The sequence below is a fragment of the Canis aureus genome, chromosome 3, assembly GCF_053574225.1.
Source record: "Canis aureus isolate CA01 chromosome 3, VMU_Caureus_v.1.0, whole genome shotgun sequence".
Taxonomy (NCBI): domain Eukaryota; kingdom Metazoa; phylum Chordata; class Mammalia; order Carnivora; family Canidae; genus Canis; species Canis aureus.
This window is the reverse complement of record NC_135613.1, coordinates 52,418,621-52,445,835: the sequence shown is the minus strand read 5'-3', so window position 1 is coordinate 52,445,835 and position 27,215 is coordinate 52,418,621. Positions and strand designations below refer to the sequence as shown.

The following is a 27,215-nucleotide window of genomic DNA, read 5'->3' as shown; positions in this document are numbered from 1 at the left end:
GGCATAGGGTGGGGGGCCTGGCATCCACCCGCCTCCCTCCCCGCGCACCCCTCGCTCCCCGCGCTCGCGTCCGTCCTGCCCGCCGGGATGCGGGGCTCTCACCCACCCCGCGCGCCCCCCGCGCCCCTCGCGCTCCCCCGCGCGCTCCCGTCCTGCCCGCCGGGATGCGGTGGGGGGCCTCGCACCCACCCCGCGCCCCCCCCCCCGCGCCGCCCACCCGCGGGGACCCCGCTCCCGCCGCTCCCCCGGCGGCCCGGGCCCCGCTCGCCGCCCCTGATTGGCTGAGCTGCTGTCAGTAGTAAAAAAGTATCAGATGGCAAACTTGGGCCCTTCATAAAGGCGCGGTGGCGATCCTCGGCGCTCGCTGGCAGCCTATGACATCAGCCGGGCACGCCTGGGATGCCGCCGCGGCCGGGCGGCCTCGGAGCAGGAGGAGGGTCCCGCCCGCTGGGAGTCAGTTAGCCCCGCGCAGCGAGGGGGGAGCCGCCGGCTCTGCGGGGACGCGGGGTCCCCGGTCCTCCTGCCCCGGGCGCTCCCGGAGAGCTGGATGAGTTCTGGGTCGTTAGCTGCGCTCAGCGGGGCTCCCGGGAGCCCGATCCCGGTGGAAGACAGGGGGCGTCTGGCCAAGGGACCAGCGGCTCGCTGAGCCTCAACATGACACTCCTGGGGTCTCAGCACTCTTTGCTGATTAGGAGCAAATTCAGATCAGGTAGGGCTAAGGCACTTAGCAAATCCTTGCTGACTTTCCTCCTCCGCACCTCGCCACCCTGGACTGCTTTCCAACCAGCGTCTCGGAGCCGGCGCTTGGCTCCTGCCACTTGGTCCTCCCAGAGCACATTTTCGAAAGTGAAGACTTTTATTTGACTTTGGGGTTGGGAGGAGGAGGGGGTGGGGGACTTTGATGTCTTCCGTGGTCGATGCTTTGAGTTGCCGGATGCGATTTGTTGTTGTTGTTTGGTTGATTTGTGAAAAGGCAAATTCTTTTATTTCATCCCCCCACCCGCACCCCATATCTGTGAATAGAAATTTTGGAAGGGTACCTCTGGAAGGGCCAACTTTGAAAATGAACAAATAAGGGATTTCGAGTTTGAGAGCTACATAATATCAGTTGTAACCGCTGAGAAGATGAACCTGATGCTGTGTATTAATAGATACAGGGTCACTTAAAATGTAGCTAATCCAAACAAATGTATTTCCCAAAAAAGTCACTTGGGGGAAGTAAAAATAGCAAATTTGGAGCACACCAAGTATTTAGGATGACATCACTGTAGAAAAAAAAAAAGTCCAGTGCCACAAATATTTTTTCCCAAACCATCTGATATTTATAAATGGAGAATTTCCCCCCAAATTTCTGTGTTAGTGGTGCACAGAGAAACTTCTCAGAGAGGTCGCCGGGTGAAGGTGAGTGGAAGGGACAGCCGGGAAGTGCAGCGGCTCCCCACCAAGGGTTGGTTTAGGCGCCCACAGAAGGTACCAGCGTGTGGGTCTCCCCATTTAGACAGGGAGACACTCGCGGCCTTAAGCTCTTGATCTCAGTAGCACAGTGTGTAATACTGGTTTTATAAAAGTGGTGGCAAACCACTCAATAAATGGCAAAATTTCTACCCAGAAGGTGGATTACATTCCTACCCGAACACTCCCTGTAACAGGTGTTAGCAGGATGCGGGCCTCGTTTAGGATGTTCTCAAAGCTCTTGTAAATGGGACCGCTCGGTGTTACTTTCACCTGAGATTCATGTTTCAAAAATGAGAAGCATGGGTGTGGAGAGTGAGGGTGGTCTGCGACCTCCTTGGGCGCTTCTGGCTTTTAGATGTCCGTGGGGTCCACTGGAGGTTTCCTAAGGCTCTACGCTGTTGCAGGGAGATGACCCTTCTGGAGCTTCTGTGGCTGGTTGGTCATCTCTTAATGAGCTAGAGACTCTGCCGCTTTGTAATTTGGTCAAAACCGCAAGGCAACACTGCCACCTTTCTGAGAAAGAGAGGATACGGATTTGTTTTGCGGAAAGCCACTGCTCATTTCAGTTGCACCCTTGGCAGTTTTCTTGGGTAGGGGAGGGGCTGGTTTGCCTCTAAAAGGATTTGAAGTACTTGATAGTAAAATCGCAAAACCGACTTCTGGAACTAATCAAGGCATCCTGCCTTGGGGGGGAAAGTGCAGAGGAAAAGGAAGACCGTGTTTTCCCTGCTCCTAATTCCTGTCTGTGGGTCAGTGGAGTCCTGGTGTCTCCTAGGTAGACACCCTGGAGCTTCAGAGAAGTCCAGTTGCCAACTTGCTTTCTCTTTTTTCTTTTTCTTTTTTTTTTCCTGAGCTTGGACAGGCTTTTGTGTCACAGGAAGAGTAGCTTCAGGAAAACATGAGATATCCATGCAGATAGGAACATGCTTAACCCTCCACCTTTTGATAATCGGCCAAACTGGGGTCTGGAGGTGGACAAAGTGCTTTGGTCATTGGAGATGCAAGGGGTTGATAATCTGCACAAGCAGAAAAGCGAGCAGCATGTGCGGCTAAGTAATGCAGTGTTGCAGACCTCGATGATTCTTCCTGGATATAATTGCAAGTCTAGCTGCACCACCTCAGACCTTGGCTAGACGGCCTGCTTGCTAGCAAGAGGGCCTGCCTCTTCCCAAGCAAACTCCATTTATTTTGTGGCTAACCGTGGGCAGGGAAGCCTCTTCTGTTTTGATTTGTGTTCCTGGCTTTTTTCTTTTCTTTCGTGAGCTACTCATAATATAAATTCACTAAACTCTCCTGCCAGTGTTTGCTTTGATGATAAACCCTGGTGTTACTTATTTAATTAAAATTATTTCAAAAAATAAATGGGACTAAGCCACAGCAAGGCAAATTATTTCAAAAATAAATGCAAGTAAGTTGTTCTCTGATCTCAGCAAGGCACCCCATACTGTAGGGCCTTTTTAAAAGTGAGCAGATGACCATTTTGATTCTGAAATTGGTGTGTATGGCAGCGACGTCCAACCGGCTTTCTGTAAACCGTGCTCGAGTGACCTTGGTATTAAGGATAAAATCCTGCTACAGGAGCAGCAAAGTGGGAAAATTTACATGTGTTAATATATTTAACGTTATAAACTCCTCTTATTTGAGAGGCTGTTGTGGGGTTACATGGTTGAGTGTGTGAATCCTGAGCCAAGCTCAGGATTGGATTTTTTTTTTTTTTTTTTTTTTTTGCAGGTGCCTCTACTTTCGAGCTGTATAAACTTGACCTTGGATAGATTTCATAATTCCCTCTGCCGTGGTTTACTTCACCCAAATAACGGTGATAGGGTTGTTGTGACGGTTGACTGTGATACCACAAGCAGGGCATTTTAAAAATGCCTGGTACTTGGTAAGCCCTCGAAAAATATTGTTCTGACAGTGTGACCCTAGGGGGGTCACTTCCTCCCTCTGAGTCTTGGTTCCTTAACATCGTGTCAGGTTTGGACTAGGTGATCTCGCAGACCCTTTCATAACATTTTGTGGTTTTATGAAAGCACACAAAGACTGGGAACAAACAAAATTGTGATGGGGCTATGTAGCTGTTGGACATAAATGGTGGTAGACTTTTCATACAAGTGCAATAAGTAATATTCCTTTGAGACTGATCATATTTTTACCTTCTTAAAAAATTCTCGCTTGTTTTGTCAAGATCTCTAACCAGTATCACTGTCAGTGGTTTCCCTCAATACCATAATCCTCGTGGCAACAAAACTCCGACTCTAATATATGGATATAGACACACATGCAAACACACACCATGCACCAAGGATCAAAAGGAGAGGGCGAGGGCCATTCATAGATTTCCCTTCAAAAGAACTGCTTATTTCTTTTGCTTTTTGTCTCCTCTTCTGATTCAAACACTCCACGCAAAGGCAGACTCTGGTATCCACCGTGATCCTGCCTCTTTCCCCTGCACAAATTTAGGGCCATCAGATTTAATAAGTAAAAAAAAAAAAAAAAAAAACACAGGATGCCCAGTTAAATTTGAATTTCAGGTAAACAAGGATTAATTTTTTAACCTATTGCAAAATTAGGGGCATACTGTTACCTGAAATCCAAACCGAACTAGTCCTTCTGTGTTTTTTCCGGCAAACCCTGCCTTCAACCCAAGCCACCTTGACCAGCACTCTCTGCCACCCCCTCCAATATCCCATCAAGCTCTCGAGACTCTGGGTGTCCAAAGGCTCCTCAAAATGCAAAACTTGCATTTTAGGCATGAAAGAGGAGACTTGAAATGAAATGAGAGGTGTCAGGAGTATGAATGCTGCGTCACCTGGGGTAGAGCCAGCATGTAGGTTGAGGAAAAACATGGGAGCATCTCTTCGGGCTTTCTGGGGAGGCAGAGGGCGAGAAGCTCAGCAGACCAGCTGGCTGGTGCTCAGGTGCAGGGGCTCCCAGACTGGGGGCTGCAGCTGAAAGAAGCCAAGGCACATGCAAAGCAGGTGCTAGAGAAGTAGTGGCTGACTCTGTTTGGTTGAATCTGCAATCGTTTCCATCTCTAAGACTTGAGGTGTTGGTTTTTCCCCCAAAATGAATGGCCGAAAAGTTGAAGACTGTTAGCTTCGTGAAACCATTACCACGATATTTTCAGACTGTTGCATTCTCAGGGATCTGGGCATACAGTAGGTGTTCAATATGTATTTCTCAAATGGATAAATGAATAATCCGCACCTGTCATCTTCATAATTAACACGATGTTCTAAGATAATTGTTCATGTGCTCACATGCTGCCTCAGTATTTCACTCAAGGCCACTTTTCCAGATGAAGCCTACTGGAGCACAAATATCTTACCCATTCCTCGATTCCACCTTGCTATTGAAATGACCAGTTGGTTTATTTTTAAAATTTGGGGAAAACTTATCCTATCGGGAACTTTCAGGAATTTCTACTGGTTGAAGCAGAATGAAAGGAAGCTAAGGGCTAATTCTCACTCTGGGTGTCTGTGAAAACTTCTCCTAGCTGAACTAATTCTTTCTTTGCCACTAATTCCTTACTCAGCAGCAGTGGCATCCACCTCCTGTGGCTGCTATAGCAAATTACCACAAAGTTAGCGGCCTGAAGCGATGCACCTTTATTGTCTTGTGGTTATGGAGGTCAGAAGTCTGAGAAGGGTCTCCCTGGGCTAAAATCCTGGTGGTATCAGGCCTGTGTTCCTTTTGCAGACCCTACAAAAGAATCAGTTATCTTGGTTTTTAGATGCTAGAGGCACTGGCATTCCTTGGTTCATGATCCCTTCAAGAGACAACGGTGGAGCATCTTCAAATCTCTAACTTGCACATGTAAGGAATCTTGTGATTCCATTAGGCTCATTTAGGATAACCTCCTTCTTTTAAGGTCAGCTGATTAGCAACCCGAATTATATCCCCAGTGTCATGTGTCTTACTAGTCCGAATGGCCTGCTACAACATATCCTAGACTAGGGGGCCGAGACAACAGGAATTTATTTCCTCACAGTTCTGGAAGCTGGAAGTCCGAGTTGCTCTCCTCCCAGCTTGCAGATGACCACCTCCTCTCTGTGTCCTCACATGGCACAGAGAGGAAAAGAAAGAGGGGAGACATAGGGAGGGTGAACTCTCTGGTTCTCTTGTTCACAAGGGTGCTCATCCCTTTAGGGGAGGCCCACCCTCATGACCTCATATAAACCTAATATTTCCCAAAGGAAATACCATGGCATTGGGGTTTAGGGCTTCAACATATGGATTTGGAAAGGGAGGAGCAGGACACAATTCAGTCTATAAGACCATGGGAGGTAACCTTCTCATAGTTCCCAGAGATGAGGACATGGACATCTTGGGGGGCGGGGGAGTGACCCCACGTTCTAATATGTTATTCCCACCTCCTTAACCCCACAATCCCTCTGTTGTGCAGACTTTGTTCTGCAGAATTTTTCCCTTAATCTGGATTACATGGCCATAATCCTAATGCCCCCCAACCACCACCACCACGATGGTCCACAGAAGACTGATGCTACACGACATTGACGTTTACATGGCAGGACATTTTTAACAGTGAGGCGGAGGATGCTGAAAAGCCACACCAGATCTTTAACCTCAGGATTTCTGGAAGACTTTACTAGTTCTGATGTAGGTTGTGGACTTTTAAAAAGTAGTGATTCTCCAATATGTTTCACCTTTATTCACACAGCATCTCATGGGGCAGGTTTAGCTGGATAAATGTGTTATGGAAAATTCTGCTCTGGACAGAGAAGCTCACAGTTTCCAACTGTGAATGCTTTAATGGGGTGAATTTCTGTATGTAGGTTCCTGGCAGGCCCTTCCCCACCCCAGGTAAGCACTTACTTTGATGGTTCTCCTTCCTGGCTGCTTGCTTAGGTGCCAGCTCACCCTTTCACTCTTTCAATCTGTTTTGTTTTTGTTTTCATATTTTATTTATTTACTCATGAGAGACACAGAGAGAGGGGCAGAGACACCGGCAGAGGGAGAAGCAGGTTCCCTGCAAGGAGCCCGATGCAGGACTCAATCCCAGGACCCGGGGATCACGCCCTGAGCGGAAGGCAGACGCTTAACTGCTGAGCCACCCAGGCGTCCGTGTTGTTAATTGGTATCAGGCATGAGTGCTCCCCACCCCAGGGATAATCTCTGTAGGATTGGAACCCTGTCCTCAAGAAGCTGACCTGGAAAATACTGTATGTGAGTTACATATTCATTCATTCATTCATTCATTCATTCATTCATTCGACAGCTATGTCCAAACAGGTTTCCCTTGCAGTAGATGTTACGAGAAGCTAGGGGGCTGAGTATACAGTTGGGGAGTAAGAAAGAAACCTTCCCCATCCTCACATGGAACCTTAGAGCAGACCTGCTAATGTTCTGTGCATGGTTCCAGCAAAACTGTGCCTTCTGAAGTCCACATGAGAACACAATTAGCTGGACCTTAAAGGGCGAATGCATTTTCATTCCTAAATGGGAATTTAAAATCTTTTTTTCTTTTTTTTTTTTTTTTTCAAAGCAAAAGGAACATTCAGGGTCTGGCTCAGGCCACCTGCTTGAGACCATCATTGTTCCCTCCTGTCTAGGTGTGTGGGGTTTACTCCTGTCCCAGATGCCCTTCCCTTACCATCTTCATTACTGGGGCAAGAGCCCCCTACCACCCACCTGCCTTCTTTTTATCCATAGCTCTTATCAGTGATCAGTTATATTAAACATTTGACTTAGTTACTTGTTTGTTTTTTGTCCTTCACGCAGGCCAGGATTTTTGTTGATTAGTTTGTTTTCCCTGCTTTATTCCCTAGCATGTCAAATCATAATTGGCATAAAAAAGACACCATTAAATATGTGTTGCAAACATATTTTATTCTTTCCCTGAAGACTACTCAGAAGCAATAAAAGTAAACAATCTGTGTGGGTTTTTTAAGAAGATTTTATTTATTTAAGAGAGAAAGGGAGAGCACAATCAGGGGGAAGGGCAGAGGGAGAAGCAGACTCCTCGCTGATGAGCAGGGAGCCCAATCTGGGCCTCAGTCCCAAGACCCCAGTATCATGACCTGAGTCAAAGGCAGATGCTTATCTGACTGAGCCGCCTAGGTGCCCCAATAATCTGGTTTTATGTATTTTTAGGCATAGATGTTGTGTATTAAAACTAGAACAGCAAGGGTAGAAAAGACTATAAATACAAAATTCAGAAAAGTAGTTCCTCTGGAGCAAGGAAACAGTAGTTAAGGAGGTCAGGAGGTAGGATGTAGCCTAGGCTAGGGAAGGAGGTAGGTAAGGAGGTAGGTAAGGGTGTAGCCTAGGCTAGGGAAACCATTGCTGGTGTTTTTAATCAGGTTAGGCAGTGGGTGTCTGCGTGTTTATTAAGCAAATTAATTGAACAGTGTTCACTCAGGGCTCAATGATATGTGGCAATGCAACATGAATCGAGGATTATAATGAGTCCAGTTTCGTGTGCCTGGAGGGCTTTAAAGAAATTAAGTTTTTCAAGACCAGAAAGAGTAGCGTTCATCTTTTCTCTGCTATAGTATGTGTCAGGCACAATCAGGAAGACTTTGTCAGGTTGGATTGAACCAGATTGAATGGATTCTAATCTAGTTGAATCCAGTCGGAGAGTAACAGATGGACAGGCCAGACCTAGAGGTGCTCAGCTTCAGGGTTCGACTTTTATATACTTCAGAAAAGCCAGACATGAATAGAAGATGCTAGAGCACAAAGTGGTCTCTCATCGCCTTTTTTCCATGTTATTAGCAAGAACTCACTGGCCATCTAGCAGATGGTGACCCACTATCATGCATCTCTGCCCAGATCCGGAAGGAGGAGCCAGCAGGTGCATTTCACAGGGGTCTGCCTTCCTGGGCTCACTCATGCTCTCCCATGGGCAGGGCCATGGGCGGAGCCCGTCACATTCCCGCCGATGACCTTGGGAAAGTCAGCCCTGCTCACTTGGCTTTTGTTTCCATCCTGATAAAATGATGCATGCCATTTGTAAGGGAAAGACCTTTGTAGAATCATTGACGGTTTCTTTTTATGGAAAGAGGTCCCCATCCCCATATGGGAAGGGACAGCTTGACGCAGTGGCGTGCGAATTGCACACGAGAGAAACATGGAGTAGTTCAAAGCCTTTGATGGACATAAATAGGACTTAAAAAACAACAAAAGCAATTAGCCAAGTAATAGTTTTACAGCAGTGCTGTTCTAGGACTTAGATTTTCAACTTTATCATTAGGTAGCATTTGTTTTTAATGAGTAATGTGCACTAATTTATATTCTGATGTCACCTAGAATAAGTAGTAAGTCAAACTTACCCAGTTTTAGATTTTATTCCTAGATAAACTGAGGATCTCCAAGTGCTGTTAAAATGTGCCTTTTAGGGGGATGCCTGGGTGGCTCAGCAGTTGAGCACCTGCATTCAGCCCAGGGCATGATCCTGGAGTCCCGGGATCGAGTCCCACGTTGGGCTCCCTGCATGAAGCCTGCTTTTCCCTCTGCCTGTGTCTCTGCCTCTCTCTCGATCTCTCTCTCTCTCTCTCTCTCTCATGAATAAATACATAAAATCCTTTTTAAAAATCTTTTTAAAATGTGCCCTTTATTCCCAGAAATCTAGAATAGATAAGGCAATTCCTGACTGTATTTATTTTAAATTTTATTCATTTACTCATGAGAGACACACAGAGAGAGAGAGGCAGAGACACAGGCAGAGAGAGAAGCAGGATCCCTGCAGGAAGCCCGATGCAGGACTCGATCCCAGGACCCCAGGATCATGACCTGACCTGAAGGCAGATGCTCAACCACTGAGCCACCCAGGTGCCTGGCTTTATTTATCTATTTTACTGGGCCTAGGTCAATGCCCTCTGGAACCACTGAAAACAGAATAATTTCTTTCTTTTCTCCTGTTAGTCAAGGGAAGATAAATTTTTTCATTTCCCCATAGATGCTATTGAAGCATGTAGTTTAATCATGTCAGTCACCCTAATTGACAATTGTTGTATTCAGCCATCTTAGATGAGCCCCCTGAGATTAGTAGTAGAAATAGTAGAAAGTAGCAGTAGAAATACTGATTTGCGCTACTGTGACATTGTAAAATGTATACAATGGCTTCCCTCCTGTGTGGAAACTTAGCCATCACTCCATATGTGTAGCAATAAAGAGGAGATCTACAACCTTTCAGATACTTAGGACATCTTGCCTAGCGCCCCTGGTCTGGTTGCCCAATTGATCTACCATCTAAGTGAGATTTCTGTCCTCAGTCTACATCTCTTTCTTCTCAGCCCCTTAAGTGGTACAAAGTCATCAATTCTTTCTTGAGAAACAAAGTCAAATAGTCCCAGATGCAGAGAAATGACTGGAATATCTCCCATAGCTTTCTGCCCTCCCTGTGTCTGGGAACACTCTTCCTTCTGGAAGTCATTCGGGTTTGTTCTCCTCAGGACTGGCTGGGCTGGTTCCTCTGTCCGAGGTTCCACATGGGACTTTATTGGTACTCAAGCTCCAGAAGGGGCAGGAAGGCTCCAAACCAGGCCAGATCCAGAAAATGTTACTCAACATTAATTGAACGATCATGTCAATACTTTAAAAGTTTTTACTATTTTGGGTTTCCTTCCTGTCCTTGTCCAGATGTGTAAAGATTTTTATAAAGTTACAGGGTGTATACATAGGTTGATAGTGTTTTTGCCCATGAGCCTATTATCCTAAATCATTTTCTGAGCTGCTGTGCTCGTAGCACATTCTTATTTAGAAGACTGTATCAAAGTCTATCAAGTGAGTACATAGTAATCTGCTAAACCTTTTCCTTTTCGGTTGGAAAATGAAGCCTCATTATTTTTATATTACAAACAACATTATAAAAATCTTAATGCACATAGTCTTTTATTCCCCAGGATTGTTTTCTAGGATACTCATTGTTTAGAGTAAATATCCAAGTGTGGGAATAATGGTTATGAATCTCTAAGATCCACTTTGGTAGCTAATATTTCTGGAGCACCCACGATGTACCAAGCTTAACCCTAGTCTAATTGCCATATGCCAGTGAATGCTTGCCCCTGTAATAGAACTGGCTCAGAGTCAGCTTGGCGACTGATGTTCTGGAAGCTTTTCATACCTTTTCAGTCAAGAATAAAAAGGATAAGGAGCCACAGTTACCTGATACCTTTGGAAATGTCTGTGTGACCTGCTCTTTGGGGATCACCTGTTACCAGATAGGACTGATGTTTCATCAGGGAGAAGCACAGAGGGCTAGGGGTTAATGGAGCACTTTTATGATCTCATTTAATCCTTAGGGAATGTTGTCAGACACCTATAGATGGAGAAGTGGAGGCTCAAAGATGTTAAGCAACTGGTTCAGAGTACTGTAACCAATAAGCTGTTGAGGCTACATCTGATCAGGTTGGTGCCAGGATGACCATAGCTATTACGACCTAAAAGCTCCCTCCTTCTACTCCAACCCCCCCCCCCCACTCCAACATATATGTCCACTGGCCAAGTGGATTTAAAATACTTCATTCTGGATGACAACACCAGACATATACCCAATTACCATTCTTATCCTTGATTTCCTAAACAGTGATTTATCAAGAGACCTGTTTCTAGTATGAATTAATCTATAAATTATACACATCATTCTCCTGGAATTTTAGGACTTTCGATGAAAGCTATTTAAATCTCAGTTTGAGAATAAAAGTTCAAGAAATGTTTGAAAACCAATAGTAACAAGAATAGGCTTGCCCTAAGACACTAAATATAGCTTAAAAAAGAAATATCCAGTACCAGAGAGTATGTTGGTTGCCAGGGGCTGGAGGGTGGGAGACATAGGGAGGCTTATAACTTTCAGTTATAAGATGAATAAAGTCTATGGATCTAATGTATAATATGGTGACTGCAGTTGATAACATTGTATGTATAACTGAAATTTGCTAAGAGCCTAGAACTTAAGTGTTGTCACCAAAGAAACAAACAAAGGTAAATATCTGAGATAAAAGCCCTGTTAATTAATTCAGTGGTGGGTTTCCTTCCACAACGTCTAATAGCAAACCATCATGTTGTGCACTCTTATAATTTTATCGATTATACCTCAATAAAATGAAGGAGAAAAAAGCAACGCATACCCATGTAGTAATTAGTATTAGGAGTAAAACATACTACCAGTGGATCACAGTTGTGTGTGTGTGTAACGTATACATGTATGTATGAATTTACTCTCTATTAAATTCCAATAATAACGGTGTCTACTCAAATTAGCAATAAAATATGTGATGAAAGAGTGTTGGGAAAATTGACATCCTTTTGGAAGTAAATTAATTCAACTATTTTATAAAACATCTTAAAAACTCCTTATGTGGGCACCCGGGTGGCTCAGTGGTTGAGCGCCTGCCTTTGGCTCAGATTGTGATCCTGGGGTCCTAGGATCGAGTCCAACATCAGGCTCCCCGCAGGGAGTCTGCTTCTCCCTCTGCCTGTGTCTCTGCGTCTGTGTTTCTCATGAATAAATAAATAAATAATTTTTTAAAAATAAAAATTTCATATGGATTAAAGAGCTAAGAAAATCTATAAAATATTAGAAGAAAGAAGAACAGTTTTATAATCTTGGAGTAAGAACTGTCTTCCCATGCATAATACCGAAGCCAGAGAAGAAATAAAAATTGATGTATTTGGCCACTTAAAAAGTTTAAAAGGCTACATGGGGGGGGGGGGGGGAATCAGCAAAAAGAAATTTAAAAATCAAATAGTAGATTGAAAGAAAACACTTGAAATGTGTATTCAGACAAAGTTATTAAAAGGACTTGTGTAAACAATGGGATTAAAAGCCCACAACCTAAAGAGCAAGATAATTCAAGGGAATTTCAATAAGCCGGGATGAAATGTATTCAACCCACTAACATTCAAGAACATGCAGATTGAAAGACAGCATTTTTTTCAAACATCAGATTTGCAAAAATGTAAAATATTGATAACATCAATATTAGCAAGCATGGAGAAATAGGCATCTAATCTCTTTAGTGAGCACATCTGAAAGGCTTAAGGGATACAGTTGGACAATTTCTATTGCATTTTAAATGAGCTCACCATCAACCAAGATACATTAAGGCATCTTAATTGAAAGAAACACTTGTATGTACAGGGATTTTCAGGGCATTATAATTTATAATGGGACATTATAAACTACAATGCCAAAAAGAGTGGAAAGAACGTAAACATCCATTAGAGAGGGCAAGGTTAATTAAGTTACGCTACACTCACGAAAGACAATAAAATGCAAAGGAAAAGGAGATAAAATTCTGTATGAACTGACATGGAAAGATCTCCAAGACATACACTTAGATTTTTTTTAAAGCACATTATGAAACAACCAGGCAGTATATTTGCAGTTTTGTTTTTTAAAAATTGGTATAAATACATAGAAAAAAATCTTAAGAATAGAAGTTCAAACTGTTCACGGTGATACCCAGGGGTAAGAGGAGGACAAATGTTATCATATATATGTGTATATATAAAAATGGGATAGAGATATATATATATATGATATATATTCTAATGATATACATATATATATCATTAGAATCTTTTAGAACAAGAATGGTATCTATGAAAATTTTAAATGTGACAATGTATAAAGAGAAATTGGCAACATCATGATAGAAGTGGAAAACAACACATTTCTGTAAGCCTAATTGAATAGACAAAAATTCAAATCGGCATTTGTAGGATATGAGCACTGAAGGTAAGTTGACTATATATTTTAAACCTCTGACATGACCTAGAATATTAGAAGACTATTTTAAATTCAGTGCCCACCCCCAACACAACACATGCTGAAATGTCAATAAATTTAAAATATCAAGCTCATTTCTTGACCATAGGCAATTTTGAAAGAAAATACTTTTATTTACTTTTTTAAAAGATTTTATTTATTTATTCATGAGAGACACAGAGAGAGGCAGAGGGAGAAGCAGGCTCCCTGCAGGGAGGCCAATGTGGGACTGGATCCCAGGACCCCGGGGTCACGACTTGAGCCATAGGCAGATGTTCAACCGCTGAGCCACCCAGGCGTCCCTAAAAGAAAATACTTTTAAAAGCTGAAATATTTTAAGCTCCATGAGTTAGGAATCAAAACAGACCACAAACCTACCAAAAGCGTTGAAGCATATGCATAGAAAAAAGCCTAGGAAGTGATTACCTCTGGGTGGTAAGATTGGGAGTAATGATTAATTTTCCCTATATTCTTTCTTATACTCCCATATTCTTTATTTTGATTATTCAGTATCTCCTTGAGCTTCTACAATAATCAGGAATGAGTTTGGTAATAAATCAACTAGCAGTGAGCATTGTTTGTTTATGGAGTAGCAGGGATTACAGAGATCTTATCTGAGGAACTAAATCTGGAAGTGGCTGAGCACCCAGCAGGGGCAAGTTCTTAATAAATTCTCCACCTGTCCTAAAGCATGCTCATGTTGAAACTATAACCTAGGGGTGCCTGGGTGGCTCTATTAAGTGTCTGACTCTTGATTTCAGCTCAGGTCATGATCTCTGGGATGGAGCCTGGTGTTGGGCTCCCTGCTCAGTGGGGAGTCTGCTTCTCCCGCTCCCTCTACTCATGTTCTCTCTCTCACTCTCAAAGAAATAAAATCAAAACAAAAAAAAAAAGTAACCTAAAAATTTTGCTCGTCTGTGAAGACCGAAAACCCCCTGACCCCATCAGAAATTGTAAATGGATGTATTGAGGCATGGGCTCCACGGCCTGGCTGGTGTGGGTTCAAATCCTAGCTCCACTCTTCATGGTTATAGGAAGTTAAGCCTGTACTTTTAAGTTCTCAGATCTCCACTTATCTTTGTTGCCATATCTACAAATAGAGAGGCCTTCCCCCTGGAGATTCTGTGAGGCTTCAGTGAAAAGCCATATAAGAAGTGTTTGACATAGTTCAGGGATGTGCTCACATATTCAATAAATTGTAGCAGTTTTATTCACAGATGGGTATCAATTCTATATTATTGTTAGATTAACATGTATATATTAGATATGGTGTATTAATTTACAATACTTTAAAACCCCTTAAATGGCATTATAAAACATGTTGTTTCTAAATTCGCAACCACCAGCTGCTTGTGAACATCTCTTAAGGTGTGCCACTAGCTTCTCTCATTTCTTTTTTTTATACCCCAAGCTGTGTTTAAGAATGATGACAATAATTATCATTACTATAGAATGTACACTGTATTCTATAAAGTGCTCTGTATACGCGGTGTCACCTATCGTCTCCCTTGCAAGAAAATTCTTATAGAAGGCTTTCTTGTCACATTCACTTCCCAGAGAGGGGTGGCTGGTATCCAGCTTAGGTCCTTCGGTGTTATCTCAAGAGAGCCCGAGGCCTTGTCTGGGACCACAATGTTACCACTGGCTATGAGGATTAGCAAAGGCTCATGGCTGTTTTTCAGGCAGTACTGAGAACCCAAATCCTATGCTCTTAGAATCAAAAATACTGTTCTGTCTAAAAATAAAACCAAGAAGAAAAGCACTCTCCACAGGGAGCAAAATTTGAGGCTCACAGAGCTAGTGGAACAGTCAGCTTTATATACCATATATAGTGTATATTACATTATATATTATAATATATGTATATATTATATATGTATATATATGCATATGTATATGATTTATACATACATTTATATGTATTTATATATGTATTACATATAATATATTAATATACATTATATGTCATAATACATATATTTACATATAATGTAAAATTATATAATATATAATGTATATGTGTATATAATATATGTATTATATATTACATATATATGCAATGTTATGTATGTGGAACACTGTATATATTACTCACATATATGATATATATGCAGTATTATGTATATTCATATATATATGCAGTATTATATACATATAGTATTTTATGGTCCATTAACTACCCCCCAAAAAAAATCCTATTAGTCCATATGCTTTTTTTTCATACCAACTCTGTGAGATCACAAAGCTGGTTGTACAGATGAGGAGACATTAAGACCTTAAGAAATGTGTCCAAGGTCACCCAGTAGATTTAGAACCAGAACTTTCATCTCTGGGCCTCCAGCATCAAGTTCACCATGTGATCCCACAGAGGAATGTGCTGGCAGGGGAAGTACAAACAGTGTTCAGATAGGCAGGTACCTGGTGTGGAAACCAGTGGCTCTTTCAACAAAATGATCCCCCTGTTTAAAGCTTTCTTCACATATAGTAGCCATCTGTACTGGCCTCAGAATGGAAGGGCTGGAGATCAGGAGACGGGAAGATTCAGCATGCCAAATGCTCTATTGGCTGGGAGTCGAGAACAGGATGAGTCTTAGGGTTTGCAGAGGAACCTCTGACTCAGTGGAATGCCAGCCTCTGCAACGGGTTCTGGTCTTAACACATAGATTAGAGCCTGACACCATGGAATGTCCCAGACACAGAAAATGTTCTAAATGTTATGTCTGGTTGCTTCAAAATCTTGTGCCTAATGGCAGGGCTGAGATTACTTTCTAACATTTTTTTAAATGTTAATATATCTACATTTACTATTTTTCCAAACTTGATAGGTACCAGTACAAGTATATTAATGAAAGGCCTAAGGTATATATAACATGTATATACTCATGTAGAGTCATATATATACCTACATATATATCTTAATATGTAGCACTTTATAAACATAATAGCATGCATGTATAAGGAATAGTCTTATACTGTCTATTGCATATGTATGTGTACACTATACATATCATATGAAAGACAGAGATTTTGTATTTGTAGTCTTCTATCTGCTGCAGAAAAATTGAAAGAAAAACCTGAAATGTTCAACCAAAGGAGAATGTTTGAATACACTGAAAATGGGATTGTAGCATGCCCATTAAATATGGTGTTTTCAAAGTATACCTAATGAGGAGGAAAGCTGTCTACAAGGCAAGAAAGAGGTTTCAGTGTCCTACACATCCTGTGATCCCAATTCCTGAGAAACTGTAGAATAGATATTTTAGAAAATAGATATTTTAGAAAATGAATAGATATTTTAGAATATAGATATTTTAGAATATGAATAGGTATTTTAGAATATGGGTAGAACTGTAGAATAGAAATAATATATCTATGCGTATAACATATGAATTGGAAGAAGGAAGGCCAAACATCGACAGGTGTATCACAGCAAGTGTTAAAGACGTGAATGACCATTAATTTTGTGTTCCATCCTGGAACTTTTGTACATTTTCCAAGTTTTCCCTAATGAATATGCCTTTGTTTTATGACCAGAAAGGTCGTTCATGCTCTAAGTATAGTACACCACTGGCATCACTCGGGATCTCAAAAGAACTAAAATAGACCTTCAGAGAATCTAGCAAACGTGGAATGAAATTTTTTCTCTTAATCTGGGAAGCAGTCCTTTACCTCGGCCTCCTAAAACACCCCCTTTGTTCCAGGCTCTACTTCCCCCTGGTTAACCAGTTCTCCTCCAGGAAGCCACTGGACAGCTCCCTTGACCTTGTTCATATCCCTGTGGTAATTTACCACTGCTCATGGAGTCGGGGTTGGATCCTTGCAATTCCCTATACTTTGGGTACAAGGATACCTTCCTTCTGGGTACATAAAGCGGGAATAATAGTATCTTCCTTGTAGGGGTTAGATCAAGGGTTGATCACCTGTTCTAATTCATGCAGGTAGAGAAATAGCAGAGCTCAAACCGGGAACCCCACCCCCACCCCGGGCCTGGGACCTGGTGACCGCTCCGGCCAGTGGGTGGACACCAGGAGCTCCCTCAGCAATCGCTTTCAAGGAAAGCAGGTCAAACCGCAAGCTGCTTCCCCCCGCAGACCGCTCCTGGGCCCGGGAGCGTGCAGGCTGTCTGCTTAATTCACTCATGGCTCTGTGCCACGGAATACATAAACAAGTGGGGAAAGCCTCCGAGAGGAATCTGGATGCCCAAATGGAACAATCTGTCTTCTGAAATTATTGTTTGAAATTGTTTATGTCAATCGCCGCGTTTCTGTTCTGTGCTTCTGGGACCTGTTTGTGATGGGGGGGTGGAGAGTATTCCCTGCCGTTGAGCAGGGACCCTTGAGGGACGACTCTGGGGACGGTGTGGGGAGCTGTTCACCTGTCCTCCTGACACAGGTGGGCTTTGGGGAGACTCCATGTGCCCCCAGGATTACCTGGTGCTCACTGGGTGCTGGATGCTCCTCTAGGCATGGAACACATGCTAATTTTCATCCTCACAACAACCAGTTGGGAGGTGTCACCCCTCCCTACTTCCAAACTCACACATGAAGAGATGCAAGCATCTTGAAGGAAATTTAAGTTTCCATTTCATAAGTTTCCATTTCTTAAGTTTCCTGGTCCAAACAGACCAGGTGGGACTTGAACACTTGCACCCCAGGCTTCGGAGCCCATGTGCTCACTCCTCCCCTGTTCTGCGTCTCATCCACACAGCACTGGCCAGGACTGGCTTCAGCCACCTGACTTCTCACCCATCCTCCCAGAGACCGCGCAGACCGTGATTCTGCCTCTTAGTGACATGGTAAAAACCCAAGGCATTAGGTCCAGGGTCCAGTCCTTGTGGTGTCTTGAGCTGTTGTAACACACACAAAAAGCCTTCAGCTCATGGACCTGGCAGTTTGGTGAGTGAGCGAGAATTCCTTTTGAGGCATGAATTAGTCTTCTTCAAATGTTTTGACAAACTGAGTGTGGTGCTTGGGAAAGAATAGCTTCACGGTGTTTGTGTGAACAGACCTCTTTCTAAAACCACTTTACACCCAGCCATGAGGCTTGATCATTGAAACAACAGTATGGCAAGGCCGAGTTTGGCTCTCTGGGTTTGAATAGCCTCTCGGTTTTTACCCTCCAAATGCCCTGTGCTTGAAACCGGTCTGAATTAATGTCTCTCGGTCTCCTTAAAGGAACCTGGAGTCAGAATATCTCGTAGGATTAAGAAAGAACAGTGTGTGCCTGGTCCCAGACTCTTGCATGCATGCCTGCTTGTCTGTGAGGGCCACTGAGGCCAGTCCAATAGCCCCCTCCCCAGGCTCGCCTTGTCCCCCTGCCCCAGACCACAAACCAGGTCATCATTTATACCTTCTCTTCTCTGGATGCTCCCAGCAGTGAATGGGTAGACTATGGGGCCTTTGTCATTCTTGGTCACTGGGGTCACTTGGCCATGCATCAGGACGCAGGGCAGTGTTTGGCCAGGGAATAGTTATTATTGGTACCTGGAGTCAGAAGGCAAGGAGCAGAGTGTGCTCAGGCATCAGAACTACACACAAAAATAAGTCCTGGCTCTGCGCCTTATTTGGGAAACATGGCCAGGACCCGGACAGGAACAGCATAGGCAACCTGCACATCAGGCCATGTTCTCCCAGCTGTCCATCCACAGTGGATCCACAGTCTCCTCTTGACCCAGGCAGGTCGATTGCCTGCACGTACCCCCAAGGAAGAACATGTCAGACCCGCAAGTGACTCACCTGCGCATGTGAAGGGTAGCTTTGTCCCAGAGTTGGGTAATGCCAGGTGGAAGAAAGAATTTTGTGGGTGGGCCACCCACTGGGCAAAAGGAGAGGTTGTATCTACAATGTGTCCCACAGTATCGACTTCCTGCTTTGGTCGCAATCCAGAACTTCCTGGAGTAGTCTTGCTTGGCCAGCAGTGGCCAACAGTGGCCAACAGCCTCCCAATGTCCTTTGCCTGACAGTGGCCCTAAAAACAAAAATGTCAAAGGCATGGGTCATATATGAAGATCAATCTGGCTAAACTCAAGGGTTAAGTTATGGGCGTAGACTGTTGCCCTTTCTGAGGGAAGGACCTTCAGCTGGCTGCTGCTCTCCTGTGTCCAGGGCTTGTGGTCTTTACCTGGCACTGTACAGAGGGGACACTGCAGCATTATAGCCACCCAAGATGCTTTGAGTAACCTGTGTCACCCAGGTTCCTGGGCATGACCTTGGCATATTTTGGCCACCTTCCAAGCTCTGAGTCTACCTTCCAAGCTCTGAGTCCATACACCTAGGAGTCTGGGCTGGTAAAACATGATTTAAAAACAGATCTCAACATTTTCTTTGGTTGGGCTCATAGCATCCCCACCCCTGGATGCTCTTCCCCAACAGTCATCAGTGGGAAACCTCCTTGTTTGCAAACAATAGAGAATCAGATAATAGTATCTTGAACAAGCTTGAGCAAAAAGAAGCACTTACTAGAAAGATACCTGGGTGTCTCATGAAATTCAGCCACAGGGATATGTTTGATACTTGGAGGAAAAAGAGCTAGAATTGGGGACTGGGGCACCTGCAGGCCACTGACCCTGGCTCCTGCCCATACGGCATCTTGCCCTCTCCATCAGCCACCTGCACCATTTTCTCAGTTCACATGGTTGACAACAGCCACCCCCCAAAAGCTCCTGAGTTTGCTCCCTCTCAGTCCGATATCCAGAATTCCCAGGGACAAGTGCAGTGTGACTGGGTCGATACCTGTTCTTTAAACAAAAGCTGTGATCCGGGGGCGAGGCAGCTCAGTGGGAACATCTTAGCTGCATTAAAAGCCACTTCCATAGCAGATTTCAAAAAGGCATTTCTTTGTAAGAATCCCGTGGAAAGCCATTCAGAAGAGCCATTCAAAAGGGAAGGTATCGCGAGGCTTCGGATTGTTCTCTTATTCCTCACACAGCCCGTAACTTGGCTATCCATATCTCCCTCTCTCAGGAGGCACGCCTAGTCTTCAGGAAATGAGAATGACCGCCACAACCCCAACACACACATGAAACAAATTAAGGGTTTTGTGCTTAACAGTTTCATTTATTTGTTTGTTTAAATTTCTCGGGAGAAAGAACCAGAAAAGCCGCCTCTGATTCCCAGACAACATAGAGCTTCCCTTTCATGGCATGCCCATAGTTGTAACATTTGCTTAGCCTCTTTGTCTTTCTCCTCCCCTAGACTGCAAAGTTTATCTAGGCAGAGCTCGTGACAGCTTTATTTCCAGCTGGATCTTTAGTGTCTGAACAGTGCCTGGACATAGTAGTAGGTGATCGATAAATGTTGAACAAATGAAGTGCATGAATGAATGATGTTAAAGTGTTCACCTGACTGCCAAGTTCCCAGATGCAAGTGTGACCCCAAAGGCTCCCGGTGACTCTACCAATCTGGTCCCAATAATCCTAGTAGCACTAATACCCCGATTCCTTCCTTTCTCTCTCTCCATCTTTCCCTAATTTCATTAACAAGACAGAGTAATTCTTCCTTGTGATTCACTTGTTTCTCAAATCTTCCCTCTCTTCCCCATCCCCCCTACATGGAAGTGGAATTTCTTGCCTTACCCATGGGTCTGGAAGGGTCTTCAAACCAGTCCTGTCTCCCCTCTCTGTGTTAGCATGAAATTAGTCATCCCGAAATCTCAATGTTACCGTGTTGCTCCACTGCTCAAAGCATGCCCATATGCCCATACTGCCTCCTTGAACAGGATGGAATCCAAACACTTGATCACAGCATGTAAGGCCCTCAGTGTGTGAATCCCCACCTCCTCTTCCAGTTTCATCTCCTACCAGTCCATGATAGGATGGAGCAAGCCAGTATTCAAGGGGACACTACATAAATTGTGGAGCTCCATGCAAAATAGCACGGCGCCCTTCACTCAAAAATGGTGAGAATGTCAGCTGGCAACAGCGTTGTGTTGAGCCAAGCACGGGGTCCTGCTGAACCTGGGACTCTGGCTGCACAGGTCATATGCTCCCAGAGCAAGCCCCAGTCAAGACACACCATGTTTATCCCATGTTCAAGTTTGTACATGTGTTCTTCCCTTGGTCAAGAATGCCCTGTGTCAACCATCATCCCCACAGGATTCTCCCTTGCAAATGGAAAGGTCCCCTTCTACCCTTGGTAGCCTCCTGTGAAGATTTATTCTCCAGTCACCTGTGGCTAACGCTTTATTTATCTAACTCAAGTAAGTGTGTGTGTCTTGTCTTCCCCCCGCTAGATTATTCCTATTATTACTTTGTATCCTACCCCTCCCCCCCCCCCGCTTCTACAAATGCTTCAGCAAATAGCAAGGAACTGTTAAATACTTTTTGAGAGACCAAATTGGCAGCTAGATGCATGGATGCATGATCACCAGACTGGCCTGGTGATCCTGAAGATTTCTCTAGCTGTTCTTGTTCCCATTTCCGACCACAAGGGTCACGTGGGGACCCTGTGTTTCTGACTTCTTAGAACCCGTACTGCCTTGTGGTCTTTGTCAGCCCTTCCCTGCACTCTGAACACAATGCTAAGAACTATCACAAGGAATATTGTGATCTCATAGGGGAAACTCTAGGGATTAAGTAAAAATCCCAGAGGTTTGACCTTGGAGACATGCAAAGTCCCTGGTCAAAAATGAAGCCAAGGGTCATGAAATGTTAGCACCCCGAGGAGCCTCTGTGATCATCAGCTCATCTTTCTTGCTTTATGAAGGAAGAGAAACTACGGCTTGAGGGTGAAGTGTCTAGACCAAGGTCACATAGTTATATAGTGGGAAGAATAAGACCTGGTCTCCTGAACTCTTGTGTGACTTACAGGGGACATCACATTGATTTATTGCAGCAGACAAAGCTTTGGATGACCTTCTAATCACTACCCACAGGTATCTTGTATGCACAGCAGAAGTCAAATACAGAGGCAGGTTATTTTTGAAATATAATCCATTTTGCTTTTCTGTAAATTTCTGGACTTTGGCATCTGTCCTCCAATATACAAAATATTTAAAGGATTTGAATTTAGATGCAGAGCATATTATATATACAGGATGTGGAAAAGGTATAGAACGATGAGACAAGAAGCAATCGTAGAGTCTGATGGAATGAAGGCTCCTATGTTACCAAGGGGTGCTGGTTGCCAGGCAGGGTCAAAAAAGATTCTAATAGTCACCAGGAGTCCGTTGTAAGAAGGTGCTGCCAAGCCGCGAGGGCCCACCACCACCTGCTGGTGTAAAAGAAAGCTTTGCTCTGGTGCTGTTGCTAAGGGATCTGGGATTGATCCTCGTCTGGAATCGGGAGCCTTCCTGTGCTGCGAGCCTTCACCATCCTGCAGGGAAGGCTCAAAGGACCAAGATGTTTTGGGGGAACAGGGTTCCCTCCGTGCGTTGGCACCATAACCCACCCCTCACTTCTTCCTCCTAAATAGAATCACTCCTATCTATTCCTAAGCAGCATCTCTTAGGTGATTTGAGACTTTTTTAGATAGAAATCACAAAAAAATAACATTTAATTTAGAAAGGACTTAGGGATGAGCCAATCCAATGATTTTTCAAACTCTGCTCCATGGAGCCATGACATTTTGTGAGGTTCTGCTTTTATCATTTGCCCCTGGGCTATTTTTTTCCTTCCATGTAAGATTCCGTTTTAAAAATGTTTCCAGTGTTTTGTTGTTGTTGTTGTTGTTTTTAAGTTTGAGAGGCCCTAGTCCATCCTTTTCTTCAGGGTAAGGAGGCTGGAACCCAAAGGGGTTCCTTTGTGTTATTACTTTGTAGTAGTGTTGGAAGTAATCCTTAGGTTCACTCAGAATTTGGAACATTATTCTCACCTTCCTGCATAGTCAAGGCAGAGCCATTCCTAGAGGGACTAAAGATCGTGGCACATTGGAAGAAACAGAGGATGATGATTCTGTGAATGATGAATATGTGGTTGGTACAGTAAGTACACATCTTTCATTTATCATGCGCCATTTTGGGGGTAATTTTAGAATTATTTCGCCCCTCCAAAGTACTTGACTTACTAACTATAGAGTAAACGTAAGTTATTTTATGACTTTGGTAAAATTTAAGTACAAATTAATTTATGATTCAGAAAAAGAATCTTGTTAGACTACACATTCTGTTCCTTTACAAAATACGACCGTGCTCAGAGGCTTGCAAAGGGGTTAGAGAGTAGAGTGCACAGAGACCACGGGCCAAGTGAGACCATGGGGAATTGGCTTTAAAAAATGAGGGTTTTGTAGGGAGAAATGAACAGTTAAGTGGAGGGCATGTAGGACAGAAACTCAATCAAATATGAATAATATGATGGTCTTAAGGAGGCAGCATATCTATGGCAAGTAATGGGTAAGGATGATGCTCTTAGCAATGATGGCTTCTTGACATGGACCAAATACAAGGTTAACACACAGGTCCCAGGAACTCCTTTGTGATTCTTTGGATGATACAATTTCTTAGGCCCACGGAGTTTTCTAGATGGAAGGTAATATAAACAAGACGTAACAATTGCCAAAGAGTTGAGAAACACCAAGATATACCTAGTGAAGCACTGGAAAGTCTCCTCTACCCAATGGAGTTGAAAGAACAGCCGTTTTGCACATTGCATGAAAGCAAGAGAGATTTCTGGGTTTCAGTGGACCTGCCAGCTTTGCCAGGGCAGGCCAAACTGAAGCATGGATGGGTGGTAACTCTGTTTATTAGAGGAAGATGCATAGCTCCATCGCTCCGGCCCCTAGTTTCCTGCTTCCAAATTATCTAAACAGTTGAGCAAATAGAATCATTTTGAAATTCTTACAGCATATCTTTCATGTGAAAATTGGTTTTGTTTCTTTGCTTTTTATCCTTTACTTTCCTCTTTCTCCCTTCCTTAGAATCACCTCTGTGTTGAGCCTAGCTAGGGAGACATCCCATGAAAAGGCCAAAAGCATAGCTTTATATACCCAGGGTCCTGCCAGCATAGTTGGCCTCTTACTTCCCACTTGGGGCAGAACCTGGTGTGATGATTTAACACCTCTCTCATTTTCTATTAAATACACATGAATTAATAGTCTTCACTGGAATAGATATTTATACACAAATACTCTCAAAGTAAAAAAAAAAAATTAAACCTGTTTTCTACCATCATTTCTTTTTTACTACCTCTTTCTATACCATTCTTCCATTCTTGTTTTCTCTCCTTTTGTCTGCTTCTCTTTGTCCCGAAAAACCTCAGGGCATTCAGAATTGATTCCTATGCCAATTTCATTGGATTAAACTCCTACCTGTTGCATGTTAAACACTTACATGAATACCTAGCAATAAATAAATAAATAAATAAATAAATAAATAAATAAATAAATACCTAGCTCTACTATCTTATTGTGTTAAGTTGCCTCTGCTGCTGATGTGGGTAGAAACTACTTTCCACTTCTTGGTCCCTTAAAAGTTTGCATTCTGAAGTCTTGTTTTGAAAGATCTAAATTAGGATTGTGTAACTGGGGGATTCAAATTATCCCAAATTAGACTCCTATACCCTATGAAGTGGATATTTAATAAGTCAGATAAACCCAGCTTGCCACCAAACAAAACAAAGTATTGAGGTCAGAAAACAACGAGTAGAAACAGATTCAAGGTTATGCAAGTCTATAGTATGACAATCACAGTATCTAAAATCTCTTTGATTAAGAAATTATGTTAGAAAAACTAGTTAACAGTTTGAAAAAAATAACTAGAGACTTTTCTAATACCGTATACTAAAATGTGATGCATTGCAAAGTCAAATGCAAAACTAAAACCATAAAAATGTTAAGAACATTTAAGCAAATATATAATCTGGATATGGAGATCTTTCTAAGTGTATACCAAAGATAGAATTCTTAAGAGTTTTTTAGAAAGATTGCATATAGAAATGTTAAATGCCAAAATCATCACAAACAAGATTGAATGGCAAACGAAAGCCAGGGGAGGTTTACAACATAGACGACTATATTTAATGTGCTTTAGGGGGTATAAATAACTCTCCCAAATCTATAAGAGAAAAAAAGAAAAAGAAAACATGTGCAAAGAATGTTACCAGGCAATTCACATAAGAAAAGATATGAATAGTCAACAAATCTATGAATGCATGTTCGACTAATTAAGAAATGTAATGGGATACCATTATTACTTATCAAATTACCAAAGCTTCTTTCCTCCTAAATAATAGCATCCATTGTTAATAAATGGTGTTGACCAAGGAGAAGAGGCCATAAAGCAACCGGAAGTGCTTATTTGGGATCTTAGGGATTGCAAGGAACCAAACTCAAAAGTGTACTCCGAATTGTAAGCAGAGAGTAAGCTTATAAAGGCAGAAACCACGAGGTTACATAACTTGTTTTGAAGGAATTATGATTGGTGCTGACAGAGTTAAACTATCTCCTGCATGATTGGCTATTCAGCGACCAGATGCTACATTATCTCTGTTCCAGTCTAAAGTAGAAGGATGTGTTCCGGGACATGGTGGAGGTGCGATTGACAAGTCACAATTGACAGGAGTCAAAAGTCCAGGGTGTTCCAAAAATTGAGACAGAAGATGCACACAAGCCACCTTCTTCAATGTCTTCCTCATCCTGTTCTAAAAGACTCTCTTAGCAGTGCTTGCTGCACTTTGGAGTTTTCTTTCACAAGGGGTAGTGAGATGGGGGCCCTCCAATAGTCCTAGTAAGAATCCAAAGTAGTATATCATTTCTGAAGAAAAGAACAACAAATGGACAATAAAAAGGGAGTAAACAGATATTGAAACATGGCGATATACTATATAGCCATTAAAAAATGAGAGTCTATACATACACACCCACATGAAAAGTAACCCTACTATTTCCAGTGAAAAAGCAAGGTACAAAGGCCCATAAAAACATAGTTTTGCACTTTGTATTTGCATAGTTCTATTTCTCAAACCTACTTTTTCCTCAGAATTTCCAGGCAGGTTTGTTAAAATATATTTCCAATAGATCCCAGAACCGGCTGAACTTTAGGAAAGGGACCAAAGAAGTGGTTGTTGTTGTTTTTTCAGTCCCTAGATGACTCTTAAGATCAGGTAAATTGGGGAAATTGGAATCTAATCTGATCTTTTCTTTTGATTTATATTGACCTTGAGATCCAGAAAGCTTCTGAGACCTGTTTGAAGTAATGACTGTGTAGTAGCAGAATGTGGTCTAGAATCACATGTGTTGGATTTCAGATGAATGATCCCTTTCTAGAACACCAAGCTTATTTAGACTCATGTTCTTAAATTAAACTCCCAGCAACCTATTACTTCAGTCAGACAGGTAAGAAAACATCTCCTCAACTCACTCCATTGTTTCTCATTCAGTAACGATATTTCTTTGTTGATGGCAAGTGGAAAGTTTTCTATTTCCACCGTTCCCTAGCAATATGACATTTTCAAACAGTAGCACAAAACTCTTTAAATAGAAAAGATCCATTTCCACTCTATCGTGACTCAGTAACAGCCACAGGATTCTTCTCAAACTTTCCTAAAAATGTCATCTTTGGGCTGGACTCAAGAGGAACATTTCAGCCAAGGAGACACATTTTCCACTCTGTCAGGAATGAACGAGCATGGGGTTGGAACATGAAGTGTTTTGCAATCCTCAGAAAAGCAATACTTCTCACCAAAACCATGGCAACAACTCTGTGTGATGCCGTCAGAGCACGGGCTCATTCAGGAGCCTCATCCTAATCAGAGACTTAACTGGGCCCATCACCTGTGTTGGTTAGAAGAGCCACCCCACTGCCTATTGGCTCCAGAAAGATAATGGTACCCTACATGACTGTTGCTATGGAGACACTGTAGGCAGTGCTGTTGAGCCGAGGGTCCTTATGTTGAGTTACATAGGTGGCAGGTAGTGTGAGATGTATTCCTCATGTTATGAGTGGTTCCTGCTCCTTCATTTGAAATTCATTAAAACATAAGGTAGAACATGGATCCAGTTGGAATTTGTACCCATGAGTCTGAAACCATCAGTTTGAAATGTGCTTCCCTCATTTCATAACTTCATGGCTTTGGAGGAGTTATTTGTGCCCTCTG

General features: G+C 42.9%; 1 protein-coding gene across 14 annotated transcripts in view; it reads left to right on the top strand.

Moving 5' to 3' along the window:
* Positions 1-335: 335 nt before the first annotated feature.
* MYOCD (myocardin) overlaps positions 336-27,215 on the top strand; it is a 99,966-nt gene continuing 73,086 nt past the window's right edge. For 4 of the 14 annotated variants that reach the window (XM_077892608.1, XM_077892597.1, XM_077892596.1 and 1 more), the window contains exon 1: positions 337-709. Coding sequence is in view for 3 of the 14 variants with exons in the window: in XM_077892597.1 (XP_077748723.1) it covers positions 655-709 (55 nt within the window). In the remaining 11 variants the exon portion in view is untranslated. Of the gene's footprint in view, positions 710-3,186; positions 3,341-21,790; positions 22,061-22,350; positions 23,108-27,215 lie in introns of those variants that run through there. The other 10 variants (XM_077892609.1, XM_077892603.1, XM_077892606.1 and 7 more) reach the window with 6 other exon arrangements.